At 36.7% G+C, this 18,149-nt stretch overlaps 1 protein-coding gene and 1 long non-coding RNA gene across 8 annotated transcripts in view; one reads left to right on the top strand and one right to left on the bottom strand.

Moving 5' to 3' along the window:
* LOC138744408 (exocyst complex component 6-like) overlaps positions 1-18,149 on the bottom strand; it is a 177,273-nt gene that overhangs the window by 99,211 nt on the left and 59,913 nt on the right. For 5 of the 7 annotated variants that reach the window (XM_069900541.1, XM_069900542.1, XM_069900544.1 and 2 more), the window contains exons 6-9: positions 7,604-7,808; positions 5,313-5,468; positions 5,096-5,125; positions 4,499-4,567 (exon numbers count right to left, since the gene is read on the bottom strand). In XM_069900541.1, coding sequence (XP_069756642.1) covers positions 4,499-4,567; positions 5,096-5,125; positions 5,313-5,468; positions 7,604-7,808 — 460 coding nt within the window. The remainder of the gene's footprint in view (positions 1-4,498; positions 4,568-5,095; positions 5,126-5,312; positions 5,469-7,603; positions 7,809-18,149) is intronic. The other 2 variants (XM_069900543.1, XM_069900540.1) reach the window with 1 other exon arrangement.
* LOC138744409 (uncharacterized) overlaps positions 8,132-18,149 on the top strand; it is a 36,446-nt gene continuing 26,428 nt past the window's right edge. Inside the window, exons 1-2 of the long non-coding RNA XR_011345515.1 lie at positions 8,132-8,299; positions 9,297-9,440. This is a non-coding gene — a long non-coding RNA (uncharacterized lncRNA). The remainder of the gene's footprint in view (positions 8,300-9,296; positions 9,441-18,149) is intronic.

Raw genomic sequence — 18,149 nt, 5'->3', positions numbered from 1 at the left:
AAAGCTGATGTTGATGAAGAAATTCATTATTATTTCAATCTTCCACCGCAGCCTTAAATTGAAGAACTGGATGTTTCAAGATCAAAGCTTAAACCTGGCTTGAATCTAATGATCTACTGGCAACAGCAATCCTGTATGATTCCAAGACCTGGAATACTACAATAGGCATCTTACAGCACCAAATGTTGTCTCTACAAAATACTCCAAATCTATAGAAAGGATAAGTGAACCAACATTAATGTTTTCTCACAAACCAATATCTCCAGGTCCAAATTATATTCAGCCAAATCCAGTGGGCAGGCTTCAGGATTTAACTGTCCAACACAGGATACTCTAAACAGATGTTCTATTCTGTGATCACAGGATGAAAGTATCAGAGGGGCAGAGAAAAGGACTCAAAGCCTCTGTAAAAAAATTTGCAACATTTCCAACTCTTGGGAATCCCTGACACATTATTTCTCAAAGTAGTTTATCAGTTGGGGTGCCTTTCAGAACCTTAATTCCATCATTAACATAAAAAGCTTGATATGAACAACGGCCCAGTATTCTATTCTATCAGACTTCACCTGCCCCATCAACAGGTATCTCCAACAATGGCCTCAGAACACAAAGAACCAATATGGGAGCATATTATCCTTTATCCTGAAGGACTGCCCAAAAGGTGGATACCTCTATAATTAACTAAATGCTTTGTTATCCATTATCAGGAAAGAATTACAAAATTACAACTAGAAAGTCACTTTGCCTGAAGTCCCTACATGAGGTTGTAATGTCTGCAGATACTGGGGCTGTAGTGCAATGCACAAAAGTGCTGGAAAACTCAGAAGGTCATACAACATCTATAGGAAGTGAAGGGTAACCAACATTTCAGGCCTGAGCCCTTTGTCATGTATGAGCAAAAAGCAGGAAGGAGCCTGTAGGAAATGAGGGAGAAAGGAGCAATGGAGGAGCACAGCCTAACAGGCAAGAGGTCATGGGTATCTTCATCCAACACATTATCCGCCAGAATTTCCTGTACTTACTACAGGACCCCACCACCAGACACATTTTTCCTTCGCCTCCCCTCAGCCTTCCATAGGGATCGCTCCCTCCGTGACTCCCTTGGGCACTCTTCCCTCCCCACCCATCACCCCCCCTGGCACCTTCCATTGTGGTCGTATGAGGTGTAATACCTGTACTACACCTCCTCCCTCACCATGGTCTGAGGTCCAAAACAGACCTTTCAGGTGAAGCAACACTTTACCTGTACCTCCAAAGAACTAATTTATTGCATCTGGTGCACCTTCTGTGGGCTTCTCTACATCAGAGAGACCGGTCACAGATTAGGAGATCACTTCGCCCAGCACCTCCTCTCTGTCTGCAACAAAAGCAACCTCCCTGTAGCCAACCATTTCAAATCTGAGTCACATACACAAACTCACATGTCTGTCCATGGCCTTTCACACTACCCCACCCTGACCACCCGCAGATTGGAGCAACACCACCTAATTTTTGTCTGGGCACTCTCCAACCCCAGGGCATGAACATTGAGTTCACTGCATTCCACTAATCAGTTTGCCTTTCTCCCCCACCTCCCCCCCCACCCCTTTAACTAGTCACTCCTGTTCTTACTTCCTTTCTCTCTCCACCAAGACTCCTTCCCCCTCCTGCGCTCTCCCCCCCTCCACCTATCATCTCCTACCCTCACCACTTCCCTCCCCCTTTTGTTCAGACATCTCTCATGATTCCCCCACAGCTTGATGAGGGGCTCAAGTTCGAAATGTAGGTGATGTATGATCTGCTGAGTTTCTCCAGCATGGTGTTAACAGAATCTTGTATTTTACCTCATGGGTAGATATGAGTATTTGTGTATTGCAGTCTATCCACTTAATCCTTCTCATTCATTAGACCTGCACTGCTTTTAGTCATTTCCCACTTCAACATTTATTCAACTTCCCACTGAAAGTTATCTTCTGCAATTACTTCTGCAGGTAAAGTGCCACAAGGGTTGGTGCTGGGCCCACAGATATTCACAATAGATGAATTTGATTTGACTAGGTGACCACCAAGTGCCGATAACTAAACTGTGCAGAAAAGCAAATTGTATACAGGACACAAGAATGCAGAACAATTATAGATAGGTTAAGTGAGTTGGCAAGGATCTGGCAGATGGAGTACAACAGTGGTAAATGTGAAGTATTCATTTTGAAAGGAAAAATAGTAAATTGGACTTATAAATAGCAAAAATTGTCATCATGCTGTGCTCGTATATGCATCGTGAAAAATTAATTTGTAGGTATCCAAGGTGGATGGAATTTTGGGCTTCATTGATTGAATTTAAGAACGGCAGTTCTGCAGCAATAGTACAGCGTTCGTACTGGTGAGACCACACTTGGGAGTACAGCATGCAGCTCTGCTCTCCTTAAGAAAATATGTACTGGCTTTGGAAGCAGTGCAGAAGTGGTTAACCAGGTTAATCCTAGAGATGAGCAGAGATTGAGTAGCCTAACCTTTTACATTGCATCAGGTAAAATATGACAAGTAACTTGAAATTGAGAGATGGGGAAAAAGACGAATGAAAGGAGATAGGCTTGCAAGGGAATGCAAAACTGGAGCAGAAGATTAATTGAATTGTTTATTAGTGCATGCACTAAGCTTTATTTTGTGTGTTATCATGCAAGTCAACTTCTATTTAATTACAGTAGGTAAGGCAGCAATAAAACAAAAGTGCACTGTTACAATGAATCAAATAGTGAGCATATTGAGAAAAGTAGCTGAAACAGTGCAAGGCTTCACAGCACCCCGTCTGTACCCCTCCCCCAGATCTAGAAAAGCTAGATAATTTAAGGCTCGGAAGATGGACAATGCATACCTAACAACCTCTCATTTTTTTTCTCTTTCTAGTTTAGTTTTGAACTATCTTGTTTTCTTGCTCTCCATTCTTTTTCTTACTTTTCTCAGGGGAGGGGGGAGGAACGGTTCATTTTAGCTAGAAATGCAATAGCTATTAATGGATGTACTAGTATATTACTTTTTTTTCCAGCAATTTTTTGACTTTTGCACTGTTTGACTTGAAAATTTGCAAATAAAATATGAAAAAACAGTGCAAGGGCATCATCTTTTATCAGTGAGAGGCTCATTTAAGTGTCTGATAAAAGCAGGTAAGAAACTGTCCTTGGGGGTTCATATTTCAATCTGTTTCTTTTCTCCAAGAGAAGGGAAAGAAGAATGAGACTGGGGTGGGATACATTCTTAAATATGTTAGCAAATTTCCCGACACTCTCTATAGTCTGAGTTGATAGAGATATCTGTGTGTATAATGGCTTGAACTGTGTTCACAACTCTTTAGTTTTTTGTAGTCCTGGGCAGAGCCGTTTCCATACCAGACAGGATACTTTCTATGGTGTGCATTTTTTTTAAACAATTGCTAAGAGACCTCAGCGACATGCTGGATTTCCTGCAGCTTCGATAAAGTTTGCTCATTTTCCTGGTCATAGCATTGACGTGGTTAAACCAAGAGAGATTATTGATATTTACTCTCAAGAACTTGAAGCTCTCCACCATTTTCACCTGAATTTGGTGGGGAGTGGGGGTACACTGAAGATTGTTCAAACCAATTTGCTTTGATGGGCTGCTTCTCTCCAATGTAATACTTGCACTGAGACAGGTGGTGTCAAGACTTGTTTTGCATTGTATTCTAATAGAAAGTGAGAACAAGGGCAGGAAGGTGGAATGGTGATAATGAGAGCCAGGAGAGATCAACAAGAACATTGGAATGAAGGATGTGCTTAGAAGCAAATGGCAAACCTTAAATCAATTCATCTTATAACATATTAGCCACCATCACCCAGAGCAGATGTGTAGCAGACAAAACTGAGAGCAGATGCAGATTTGCTGTTTACTCTATTTCCCACACTCCTGGGCTCCTTATTGAATCCTGCTTACAGCCTCCTAGAAAACTATTAATATGTGATCTTTAAAGCTAGTAGCTAATGGTGTGCAGTTGCCAGAGTTAAGAAATGAAGGATGCACAAGAGATTGCAATTATAAGAACTGTAGATTACTGACCCATGTAGAATCCTAAATTTATTACTGGATGTTCATAAAAGCAAAACATTTTCCATTAGGCATTTTAAAAATCCTGGTACTCGAATGCTATTCAAAATAAGTGAAAAAAAAGGAATTTTTTTTCATGAATAATTTGACAGTCTCACTAAAAATTACACAATTAAATCAAAGAAAAAACAAATATTGTACCATGCAGATTGGATCTTATGCTAACTTTGTGGAGGACACCACCATCATGGAGAGTACTCCTTTTATCCAAAATCTTATAAACTTCTATTTTCAAATTGTACTATTTGAACTAAAGAGGTAGGGATAAAACAATTCTCTACTTCCCTAGCAAGCTTCTCTCTATTGATTACATATCTCATCTCAGTAACCATTTTTGTTCGTGTACAATGCTCAAAAAGGTCCAATTAACTTTAAACACAAATACTTAATTTAAAGCACATACCAAAATGGTGTATATATGCAGACATCTGTAAACAGGAGAGAAATCTACTAGATCTTGGGCAGTGAGAACCTGTAGAGAACAAGCATTATCAATCAAACATAGATGCAAGATGAAATAACAACCAATGCCTTAATTTTCAGAAGACTCTCAGGATCTTTTCTAATTGTATATTTAAAATGCCCAGAAACTAGCTATTAAATGGGGAATGGTCTGCGATGAAATTACATAATCAAAAACTTTCTGATAATAATATGCAATAATCAAAACATTCCCATTAGAACGATTTCAAACAGTTCTACAATTTGCTGTTACTGAGGAACAGAATTACATCAACCCATATTCAAGGCTTTCCACTGAACTTGCAGGTTTTTATACTACTCTCATATTTGTAAAATGAAACTGACTATAATAGAAGTAGGGTACTCGGTTGCTTGGGCCTGCTCTACCATTCAAGGTGTGCTTGATTTTTCCCTTCAAAACTATTTTCCTTTCAGAAATGTATACTTCTCTGCTTTGAATGCATTCAATAATAGCCTCCACAGCAACATTTCTGAGAATTTCAAAAGATACAACTTCCCAAGAAAATAAATTTCTCACCTTGCTCTCCCTCATTTTGAGACATTTTCCCTGAGTGAAGAGAACCAGGATCATTGTTGGGATCTTATGAAGGCCTCTAAATTTTGTATGTTTTGTGAGATCCTTACACATTTCTAAACTTGAGACAAACTAGTTAGGAAAATTCCCATTCTCACAATTATACTAATTAGTTTAGTGCTTATATACTATTTAAATAGAAAACAACTTTTAAAATTACCTCCTCTTCATACTCTTCTTCCTCATCCTGTAATGGCTCTGATGTTGCTGCATCCAAGTGTCCTAAAACTGTGCCAGTAGCAACATACAACTTCCTTTCATTGCCGTTATGTGTTTGTTTCTTTACAACACTATTGAAGATTCTCTGCTGCTGTGACTGTGAATGACCAGAAAACTAAATTCATTTTCATTGATACCTGAAATATTTTCTACATATTTTAAGGCAATTTATCCAACATCTTCCCAAATTATATATTATTCTAATTTGACCATATTTCAAATTCATGGGCCTGCATGCTGCAGCCAGTAGAGAAGAGAGTGCTCATCTGCCCACTGATGCAAAAGAAAAAAGACCCACAGAATGGGTTTTCGTTTTGCTGACATCAGTCATCTGACAATGGGACCAGTTGAGTCCAGCTATAGTGACTTCAATAAGCTGCTGAACTGTCAATTAATTACAAACTGCCCCTCCTAAACTCACATTCCACTTTATAAGTACTGTGATTAGTAAGGGATTGCTTAAGGTGGTAGGAGTAGAACGTTTTTAAACCACTGTTTTAATTGTCCCTAATTGACTCATCATGTGCATGGTTTCATAACTCCAAAGGAAATGGGTCAATGACAATTTTTCTCAAGCCAAATATTTCATTAACAATTGGGTCTAGACTTGAGCAGTGGTTCTTAACCTTCCCTTCCCACTCAGATACCATCTTAAACAATCCCCTACTAATCACAGAGCGCTTAAGGTAAGGCATAGCAATAGATAAAGTTGGTATGTGAGTTTTTTTGGGGGGGGGGGGGTGGAAGAGGAGGAGGGGAATTTGAAAACCACTGCACAATGTTCACATTTCATAATCAAACTTAATAAATCCTGAATATTTTTGTGAGAATGGATGGTAACAACTTAAATTCCATGTCAAATCACTAATTCCCTTCTATTCCAGATAAGGGTGCAAAACAATGCTGACTATAAAAGAGCAGAGATCTATAGATGGAAACTTCTGGATTTTCAGACAAATGCTCAAACACGTATCCAGAATTGTATAATCACTTAATAATAATGAATGCTAATAGATTCATGGTAATTACAACCACAAGATCCAACCCACAGAAACTGCACAAAGGGCATAATGAATCACAAATTTTGATCCAACAATTAGAGTAAACTGAAAAAAATTATATGCACAATTTTCTAAAAAGGCTTAAATGAGTCAAATAGTAGCCTTTTGTTAAAAGTATTAATTAAAAATAGAAATTAGCAGTTCAAATTCTATTAATATAGATTTGTATATATTGACAATATATACTCATTTAACAGGAGCAGTATTGAATACATTTGAAAGTAATATGTAAACTCCCACAATTAATGTTTCAAAAAATTATTTGAAAGCACTGGAGCCCAAAAACTCCTTGGGATATTTCAGTAGAAAAAAAAGACATTTCAATCCATCTATTCCAAATGAACATGGATTAACAACAACCCCCAGACCCAAGTTTTAATGCTACTCTAATGCTATATTTAACTGTGAAACCAATTAAAATATATATTTTTTAAAACTGCACTCTGGCTCATCCATTTACCAATACCTTAATGAAAATAAGGATAAATAACATGCAGCAATGAGTTTAAGTGTACATTTCATAAGCAGAAAAAAATCATTCCATGATTCCATATTTCTTATTAACATCAAGAAGTGGTACTCTTCAGAAATGTACATCTTGAAGTGGTAGAGAAGAGTAGCTATACCAAAAGTGCTTCTTGAACTCAACTTACCAAAAAGAAATTAAAAAATAGGATTTGGACTTTGGGTCCTTCACTTCAAGTCAATATTCTCATAAATTAAATTTAGTCTTCACTTTTCTGTTAATAATTTTCTCCTCTTCTCTTTGGAATGTTAGAATTCTAGATTGCTGGTTATTGGTCCATATTAGGTACCTTAACTTGAGAGTCAATATGGCAGTCAAATCCAGAGAAAAAGTTTGATTTTTGAGAGCATTAGTGAGGATTTTCCAGGAAGAAAGATTTCATGACACAGAACAAAAACTTCTCTTCTCATTCTTCAGCACCAGCCCCAATGATTGAGACTTCACTTTAACCAAAATTGATGAACAGCAAACTGTGAAATCTATTTCTTACATTTTCTCTAAATTGGTAGATTGACACTGGACACATTTATCCACTATTTCATTTGAATTTTAATAACATACAACAATGCACTTTATTAGGGAGAAAGAGTACAAAAGTGAAAGGTTACTAATTAAAAACAAAAACTAAATCTGATATTTTCTCACTTGTTTCATGGCCATTTCTCCTATTTTATCAGAATGCTTCCGAATACTTTCAAGGAAATCTTTCAAATCTGACATTGAAATTTCCTTTATCTCCTCTCGCAGTCTGGGAATATTTTCAGTCATGATCTGACAGAAACGATACTGATAAACCTGGGGAAGATAGGTATTCTCTAGAAGTTCCATAGTTTTCAGAGCAGAATAATACCTGCAATAAAAACAAATATTTAAAAGTTTGTGTCTATTCCATCAAATATGACTTTTATAATGACAAACTCTTAAAATGTTCTTGGCTCATTGTATTTGACAGGAGTTTAATTGTTACATCATAGAGAGGGTTTGAATGAGCCCATTTTCAGTTCACCTTTGCCCCAATTTTAGTGTCAATTTATTTATTAGAAAATTCTGTCACTTATTAGAAAGTACAAAATTTTGATATTATCAAATCAAGAGTTTTTTTTGTGAAATTTTGGTGAAGATTTAGCATTACCAGTGGAGACAAAAGTAGAATTATTATGGACTAGAGATGTAAAGAAATTCATTTCAGAGATGTATAAATTATTTCAAAAGAAAGCTCGAAAGGAAGGAGTTCATAAATCAAGACATAAATGGGGGATAGATTAAAATAAGCAAATAGATGAACATAAATGGATTCATATATGTAGAGAGAGTATGAAAAGTACAATAAATGTGAGATTGGTTAGTTCAATATAATTTTATTTATTAGTTATGTTTAACACCACAAAAATTACATAATATGAATTATACTTACTCAGATTTATGTTTTAGATGTGTTAGATATGGACAAGAAATTTATACCTTTTTTGCTTTCAACTTGGCAGTGTTCAACAATTAAACCTTTTTGGCTTGATATGGGTAATATATTAGAACAAACAACTGGAGTAAAATTCCCACAGGATCCAATGTTATTTTTATTTGGAGATATTAGAGAGATTAAACCCAAATTAAAACTGAATGTATATCAAGTAAAATTTGTTCAAATTGCTTTGGCAATAGCTAGAAAATATATTGCGATAAACATGAAAGTTTGATTTTTTTTGCGGGGAATGGATAGATGGCATGCAGAAGTTTGGAGTTGTAGTTCACTTGAGAAAATATCATACATTATGGAAACTATGAAGACCATATTTACAAATTGTTGGTATTAAAATTTAAATGAATCTCAAACATTACCTTTCTCTTATAGGTCTCTCTTTCTCTCTCTAAATATCACAAACACGGTAGGGGGGGGGGGGTGGGGGAATTAATATGTTTTTTCTTCTTTTTAAATTTCTTTTTGCTTTCTTTTTTATATAAATACCACATATATTTGGATTGTTTGAAATAATGTAATATGTTTGGTTAGTGGTTTTATTTTAAATAAAGTTTCAAAAAAGAAAATTGGGCTGGGCTGGAATAATAGTATATGGTTAGAAGTCATTTAAACATTTAAATTAAGGGGTGACCTTTTCATTAACGTAGTTTTATTAAAATAGTAAATATATCCATGATAATTGTTGTGATGCCATATATTTTGAGGAACTAGAGTTGAAGTACAGCTGTCAACATTAAAGTTAAGAAAAGCTGATTTTGTTCAATAGGTTTTCTTTTTAATGTGACTTTGGATAATATACTTTTTTAGCGGTCACTGGTGATTCAATTCTGAAAGAATGTTTTAAATCTGTACTCACTATAGGCACTGGTAATATCAGAAAAATTATGGTAAACTCTGCTGAACATTGACCTTGGAAGAGAATAAGGGCTGTAACGTCTGGATGACAGTAGCTGAAGAGTGCATAAGTTCTGCAACACTTTCCATTTTCCTATCAGTCCACAAAAGGTAGGTGAGAAAGATGTAGTATTTATAGGAAACCCCAGATGATATCTTTTTAAAATTTTTTTTATTTTTCACACTATAAACCATATTGACCAAGATACATAGGCATTTTTCTTCTTAAATAAATAGTGTCATTTTCTCCCCCTTTTTACCCCCTCCCTTCCCTCCCTCCCTCACCCCCTTCCCCATTTATTTGAAGTTCAATCTATAAGATACATTAAACCCGTTAAACAATGTTGTCACTTAATAAAAATAAACAAGAAATTTTACTGAGTCAGTTCTTTTCGTTATCTTCTCCTTCTGTCATTTTAGGTGGTGGAAGTCCATGGTAGGATTTCTCTATTGTATTTCATGTATGGCTCCCATATTTGTTCGAATATTGTAATGTTATTTCTTAAATTATATGTTATTTTTTCTAATGGAATACATTTATTCATTTCTATATACCATTGTTGTATTCTCAAGTTGTCTTCTTATTTCCAGGTTGACATAATATATTTTTTTGCTACAGCTAGGGGTATCATAACAAATCTTTTTTGTGCCCCATCCAAATCGAGTCCAAATTCTTTGTTTCTTATATTACTTAGGAGGAAACTCTCTGGGTTTTTTGGTATATTGCTTTTTGTGATTTTATTTAATATCTGGTTTAGATCTTCCCAAAATTTTTCCACTTTCTCACATGTCCAAATTGCATGAATTGTTGTTCCCGTTTCCTTTTTACAACGAAAGCATCTGTCTGATACTGTTGGGTCCCATTTATTTAACTTTTGAGGTGTGATGTATAGCCTGTGTATCCGGTTATATTGTATCATGCGTAACCTCGTGTTTATTGTAACCCCAGATGATATCTTAACTCTATTTTCTCTTTCCATTCTCCTCAAAAATACAGTGCATTTATACCTGATTTTAAATTATGAGAATATTTAAGTTTGAACACTCATGCAACTAGTGAAAATTTTAATACCTATAGTTTTTATACTAAAGCATTAACAATATGCAAGAAATGTTCCACATTCCAAATATTCGGATCATCTTGGGATCATTTATAATTGTAGTCTTTATAATGATGACATTGATCGGCTCAAATGGAAAAAAATGATCCCTCATGACACCAGGTTTAATACAAATACTGTGTGATAGATAATGTCAGGTTATGCCTTTATTACATTTTAAAATGTACAATGATCAAACTGCAACATAATGCATTTTTCAAAAGACATTTATAACAGTAAAGTCAAATAAATAGTTTTATTTAAATTACATTTATCAGCTTATCTTTGCACTGTTAGATCATCTGGAAAGCCCAGACTTTGAGATCAACATTCATACATAATCCATTCAAATCCATTCTGCAACCCTTCACTAATTATAGGTGTCTGTAGAACAAGAGCTTGGCCTTTTAACATCTGTTCTCATAAAATATTGAGGCCTTTTTTCATTTACAGATCAAATGCAGGTCACGGTTCAAATATTCCATTTTAAAAAAATAAAACAGAATGCAAAACCCAGCATAAGGTTATTTGCTCAAGCAATGTCAAAATAAAACTAAAATGTGGTTATATTTGTGGCTGCCAAGGACATTTAGCACAATTATTTTATCTACAAAACTATGAACAATAATTTAATACAAATACTCAATATACCTTCGAGATTAATGTGCAGATTTTGTTCAAAACCCACGCTGTACATGCACTTATTTTTAGAATTAACACTATGAAAAGGCACTCGCAAAAAAATGGGCTTTTACAAATCAAAAACAAAATTCCATCCAGTTTACTATGATACCAAAATATTTTTTAATCTGTTTATCTGTTAAGCTAATTTTAGAATGGTATTTGCACAAAATATTATCAATTTAATCCAAATGAAAAAACACAAATGTGTACCAGTTCTTCCAAAAAGGATTCATCACTTTTAAACTCCACGGCTCGAATTCAGCAGTTATGAATAATTTATAGATTTTATCATAAGCCATTAAAACCCAAAATGACTCCCTAACCTGATGTTAGTAAATGTCAGCTTCATAATGACATTTTAATGACTGACAAGTTTTTTTAATATTTATATTTATTCCACGTATGCATTTTATTTTAAGTGAATGTATTTCATTAAATGCAAATCGTATTTGAGTCCCGTTGGGCTAAAAGGGGTTAGAATGTTATTGACCTTTTTTCACTTTTATGGAGAAGCCAGATACAAATTAAGAATACTATTATATTGGGCATTCAGCAACCTCCTTTGAAGAAGACCGCAGAGCTCACTTCACTGACAAAAGACAAAGGAGGAAAAACCCAACACCCAACCCCAACCCACCAATTTTCCCTTGCAACCGCTGCAACCGTGTCTGCCTGTCCCGCATTGGACTTGTCAGCCACAAACGAGCCTGCAGCTGACGTGGACATTACCCCTCCATAAATCTTCGTCCGTGAAGCCAAGCCAAAGAAAGAAGAATATTGGGACAAAAAAATAGAGCTCCAGAGCAGCAAATAATTGAACACTATTACCAAATTGGTCTTTGCATGGTAATTGATGCAAGTGTTCAAGTTGTACAGCAGTGTACCCAATATTAGTGACCGTGTTGCCAGTGAACACCACTAGGAGCATACAGAAACAGGAGATTATGATATTAATCACATTACAATGCTTATTTAATCCCAGTGCTATTAAATTAGATCTCAAAGCTCATGTTTTCTTATTATTGTGCACAGCTGAACACAAGGTCAGCAGCAGTCGTATTTAAAAAAGGATTTAACTATTTAGTCTTGTTAATGATTGATTTCTAGCTGCTGTTACAAGTCTAAAAGGATTTGGTACTCTCAAGCTCTTTAAAGTTGATATAGTTTACAGGGAGTGGTATGCCAGGTGTTGAATGATCGTTTGGTCTTGAAGCATCTGTACCAAGTTGTTCTCGCACAATGCCACACTAGATATTCTTCTAACTTTGTGTGAAAAGGCAATCTGAGGATATTAGCTGTGAGAGGAAAAAAGTACTTGAGAATAACAGGAAGTGAATGGTGTAGATATTTCTTAGGAGGCAACTTTATATACCCTAAGAACCAAACTTCAAGGAACAGCACAAGAGCATATGCTATTTGGCAGCACGTGCCATTTTCCTCCTTGCCACAATTCCCACCTTGCAACAGGGACTGCTTGACAAATAAAGTTTAGAAGGCATGAACATTTGACACTGGCATCCTCCATATTAGAAATGAAGTCCCTACTATAAAGCAGCAACATACATTATGTGGATTGCTGGCTCAGCAATGCTGAGAATCACTAAATGAATGCAAGTTTAAGAGAGCCACCTAGTCTTTCAATGTTGAGCTTGTGCATGAAAAGACATACCACATCACACAGATCATTCCAAAATATCCATTAATAACCATAATTTCTGCTAAACAGATTTGAACCATCACAAATCAAAGGTGAGACTGGTGGGAAATTAACTGTTTCCACTGTAATCATGGGTCGCATATCTAATGTGCAGCATCCACATAAAATGGGATGCAGCAGGCGACTAAATCTCCTGGCTAGATTTTCAGGAAGGGATCTGCAGAGGTTTGAAAACAGGTGGTTCACTCCATGCTCCAAGCCTTGCTCTCATTGGACTCCAGCAATATTATCTAATACAAGGTAGAGAGAAGGAAGATAGAAGCCAGCAAAAAGAGATAGGGCTCAAGATCCTTTCTCATTGTTCCATCGACTAACTAATTTGAATCAAATCTCCATGCAGCAACAAACTCACATCATGTTTAAAATTGTAGTTTTAATTTTAAATTCATAATTTTAGTCACGTTTTTAAGACCATGACATCCTTGATGCATTTGTTAACGCAGCCAGTCACTGACCTCATGCACTCAATGTTTACGTGGCTGCCTTCCTGAAACAGCTCCAGTCCATAGCCTCAGCAGGGATGTAATGCTGCTTTGATCCCCACTTGGTCACATCCTGACCTCCCTGTGAACTGACTGTCCATTTTGCCAACAGTCTGTATGCCCGGGTTAGCAGGACATATACGTAGTTCAAGTATCCAAGGTGGAGGCGAGGAGTAGCCTTGTATGCACCAGGGATGTTGGTGTAGACTCAATCGAACATGTTCTCTCCCTGGCCAAGTAGAAGGGTCTACATTTCACCATCAGGTACTCAATTTCTGCTGAACAGAAGGTTCCTTCCAACAGAGATATTGTGCACCAGTTCTTATTGATGCAAAAGCACAGACCCCCTTCCTTGAGAAGCAGCAGCAGCTGTCCACCCAGAGGGAAATCAGGCCATCAAGCTTGATCGAGGAATCTGGAATGGGGTCCAGGAGCCAAGTTTCTGTAATCACCAGAGCACAGCAGCCTTGCAGTTCTCTCTGGGTCATATTCAGTCTCCAGTAATCCATTTTCTTCTCTAGCGTTCTTACATTTGTTATATCGTTGGGAGCATGGGTCTGAAGGGGTTATTATTTAGCCCAACTCTGATGCCAGCCCACACAGCAATTCCAACGACCTCCCTTGTGTCTTCAGGCATCCACTCCGAAGTTTACTACAGACTAGCTCTTTTGTTTCAGCAAGTTCAAACCGCTCAATAGCTTATCAGTCTGAATCTCAAGTTTGACATTCTATATTGTGTTTCTAATTTTCTTTAGTTTTTGACAATCATAACCAAAATATGTAGAGGATTTTACCATTATATTGAGCTGAAGTGGTTGCTGCAAACCTCATGCAACCTCATACACTTCCATCAAAAAATACTCTGCTTCGAGAACAAGCACTTTTTTTTGTCTCAAATCCCTCAAGTTTGATAATTAAACTCCATAATTTAGCTCTGAAGTATTGCATTTTAGGAAGTTAAACCAAGGCAGGACTTGCATTGGAGTGAAAACACAAATGCTGGAGGAATTCAGCAGGTCTTGCAGCATCCTACAAAAGATATACTGTACAACAGAAGTTTAGGGACTGAGCCATTCTTCAAGGTATAAGTAAAAAGTAGGCGGGGAAAAGAGTATAATCAGGGGAGGGAGTGGATCTGTGAAAGCAGACCTGGAGGAAAGGAGACAGGCCTAGAGGAACGGAGAAATAGGGATAGATGGGGGATGGTGCTAACAGGAACCAGAGAAGACCATGTTAATATGATGGTGCACCAAAGAAGAGGTACAAGGACTGCCTAAAGAAATCTCTTGGTGCCTGCCACATTGACCACCGCCAGTGGGCTGATATCGCCTCAAACCTTGCATCTTGGCACCTCACACCGCAGAGCCCACCTCACTGACAAAAGACAAAGGAGGAAAAACCCAACACCTAACCCCAACCAACCAATTTTCCCTTGCAACCGCTGCAACCGTGTCTGCCTGTCCTGCATCAGACTTGTCAGCCACAAACGAGCCTGCAGCTGACATGGACATTACCCCTCCATTTAATCTTCGTCCGCGAAGCCAAGCCAAAGAGAGAAGACAGAATACTAGAGATGCAAGAAAGTGCCCACACAGATCAACAAGGTGATGGCAAACATGCCAGAAGCAGCATTTGTCAGTCAAGGCATCAAGTTCAAAAAGTTTAAATATTTTGTTAGAGTACATACATTACATCACAAAACCCAGAGAATTTTTTTTCCTGCAGGCCAGGCTTAATTTTATTCTGGTAACTATAAACTGTACTTAACATGAATTGTAAGCAAACTGTCAGCACACTTTCCACCACACATGTGTAGAAGTTTGCCAAAGTTTCTGATGATATACCAAATCTCTAAAAACTCCGAGAAAGTACAGGCGTTGTCACGTTTTCTTCACAATATCATTTACATGATGAGTCAAGGACAGGTCCTCCAAGATGGTGACACTCAGGAATTTAAAGTTGTTGACCTCCACCTCAGATTCCCCATGATTACTGGATCATATAGCTCTGGTTTTCCTTTCCTAAAGTCTACAATCAGTTCCTTTGTTTTGTTGACATTGATTGAGAGGTGGTTGATAATACACCATTCAGCTAAGTTTTCAATCTTCCTCCTGTAAGCTGACTCATTTACCCCCCCCCCCCCACCCCTGCATCTTCAGCAAACTTGTATATGGTTGTTGTACTTAACGCACAGTTGTAGGTGGAGAGCAGGGGGATACCGTCAGTACACGTCCCTGTTGTGCTCATGCAGATTGTGGAGATCTTTTTGCCAATCTGAACTGACTGGGGTCTAGAGGCGAGGAAATTCAGGATCCAATTGCACAATAGGGTATTGAGGTCCAGGTCTTGGCATTTACCGATTCGTTTTGAGATGGTATTGAATGCTGAAATGTAATCAATAAAGAGCATCCTGATATCCAGAAGTTCCAGGGTTTTGTGAAGTGCCAATGTGATCGAATCTGATATGGACCTGTGCTATGATAGACAAAATGGAATGGATCCGTGTAACCATTCAGATAGGTTTTAACACCAGCCTCTCAAAACACTTCAAAATTGTGGATGCAAGTGCCACTAGTGTACAGTCATTTAGGCAGGTTACCATGCTCTTCTTGCAGTACAATTGAAGCCAGTTTGAATCAAGTGAGTACCACATCCATTTAAAATAGAAGAGGAAATAATAGATCCAGCAGGGAGATATGTTATGATAAAATGTCAGATATATTCAGAGCTTTGGAATCTACTTAATATATATTCACCTAACGAAGAAGATCAAAAGTTTATGCAAGATATCTTTTTGAAGGTAGCTAATACGCAAGGGAACATACTAATAGGAGGGGATTTCAATCTGAATTTGCATCCAAATATGGATAAAACAGGGAAAAAAATTAACAGGAAGAACAAAGTAACCAAATTTATAATTAAATCAATGCAAGAAATGAAACTTGTGGACATATGGAGGAAACAAAACCCAAAAGAAAAGGAATACTCATACTACTCGACTAGACATAAAACATACTCAAGGATAGACCTATTCCTGTTATCAGCCCACATTCAAGGGAGAGTTAGGAAAACGGAATATAAAGCTAGACTATTATCGGACCACTCACCCCTGTTATTGGCAATAGAGCTAGAGGACATCCCTCCAAGAATGTATAGATGGAGATTAAACCCCATGCTACTTAAAAGACAGGATTTTAGAGAATTTATTGAAAAACAATTAAAAATGTACTTTGAAGTAAATACGGAATCAGTGGAAGATAAGTTTATACTATGGGACGCAATGAAAGCATTCATTAGAGGGCAAATAATAAGTTATGCAACCAAGATGAAGAAGGACTATAACCAGGAAACAGAGCAGTTGGAAAGGGAAATAATAAACATAGAAAAAAAATTAGCAATAAAGGAAGATACAACCAAAAGAAGAGAATTGGCGGATAAAAAAATAAAATATGAAACATTACAAACATATAAGGTGGAGAAGAATATAATGAAGACAAAACAGAAATATTATGAACTAGGTGAAAAAACACACAAAATCTTAGCATGGCAGCTTAAGACAGAGCAAACTAAGAAAATGGTATTGGCAACAAGGAAAAAAGACAAACAAATTACATATAATCCAAAAGAAATTAAGGAAAACTTCAGAGAATTCTATGAACAATTATACCGAACCGAAAACGAAGGGAAAGAAGGGAAAATAGATGAATTTTTGACTAAAATTGAACTACCAAAACTACAAATAGAGGAACAAAATAAATTAACAGAACCATTTGGAACAGTAGAAATACAAGAGATAATAAAAAATTTACCAAATAATAAGACACCAGGAGAGGATGGACTCCCAATAGAATTCTACAAAACATTTAAAGACCTAATAATACCGCCCCTCCTGGATGTAATCAACCAGATTGATGAGACACAAAACTTACCAGATTCATGTAAAACAGCAATAATTACAGTGATACTAAAACAAGGGAAAGATCCACTCTCACCAGCGTCATATAGACCAATATCTCTGCTAAACACAGATTATAAGATAATAGCTAAACTATTAGCGAACAGATTAGCAGAACAGGTACCGAAAATGGTAAATTTAGACCAAACTGGATTTATCAAAAAAAGACGCACAACAGACAATATTTGTAAATTTATTAACTTAATTCATGCAGTAGAAGGAAATAAAGCACCGGCAGTAGCAGTTGCTTTAGACGCAGAGAAGGCCTTCGACAGAGTAGAATGGAATTACTTGTTCAAAGTATTGCAAAAATTCAGTTTACCGGAGAAGTATATTAATTGGATTAAAGCATTATATAAGGGACCGTTAGCGAAAGTGACAGTAAATGGACATGTATCAAAGCAATTTAACTTAAGCAGGTCAACGCGGCAGGGATGCCCACTATCACCATTATTGTTTGCGCTAGCTATAGAACCACTAGCAGAATCGATAAGAAGAGATAATAATATAAAAGGAATAAAAATAAAAGACAGGGAATATAAAATCAGTCTGTTTGCGGATGATGTGATAGTGTACTTAACAGAACCAGAACTATCAATAAAAGAACTATATAAGAAATTGAAGGAATATGGAGAAGTGTCGGGATACAAGATAAACGTAAATAAAAGTGAAGCAATGCCTATGAATAACGCGGATTTCTCAAAATTTAAGGAGGAATCCCCATTCAGATGGCAAACGCAGGCAATAAGATACCTAGGTGTGCAAATAAACAAAAATCTAGGCCAATTATATAAACTCAATTACAATCCACTAATGAAAAAATTACAGGACGATTTAGAGCATTGGAAAGAGCTACCACTAACACTGATAGGAAGGATAAAC

The sequence above is a fragment of the Narcine bancroftii genome, chromosome 10 (assembly GCF_036971445.1).
Source record: "Narcine bancroftii isolate sNarBan1 chromosome 10, sNarBan1.hap1, whole genome shotgun sequence".
Lineage (NCBI taxonomy): Eukaryota > Metazoa > Chordata > Chondrichthyes > Torpediniformes > Narcinidae > Narcine > Narcine bancroftii.
Note: the sequence above shows the minus strand (reverse complement) of the source record. Positions and strands in the feature narration are given on the sequence as shown.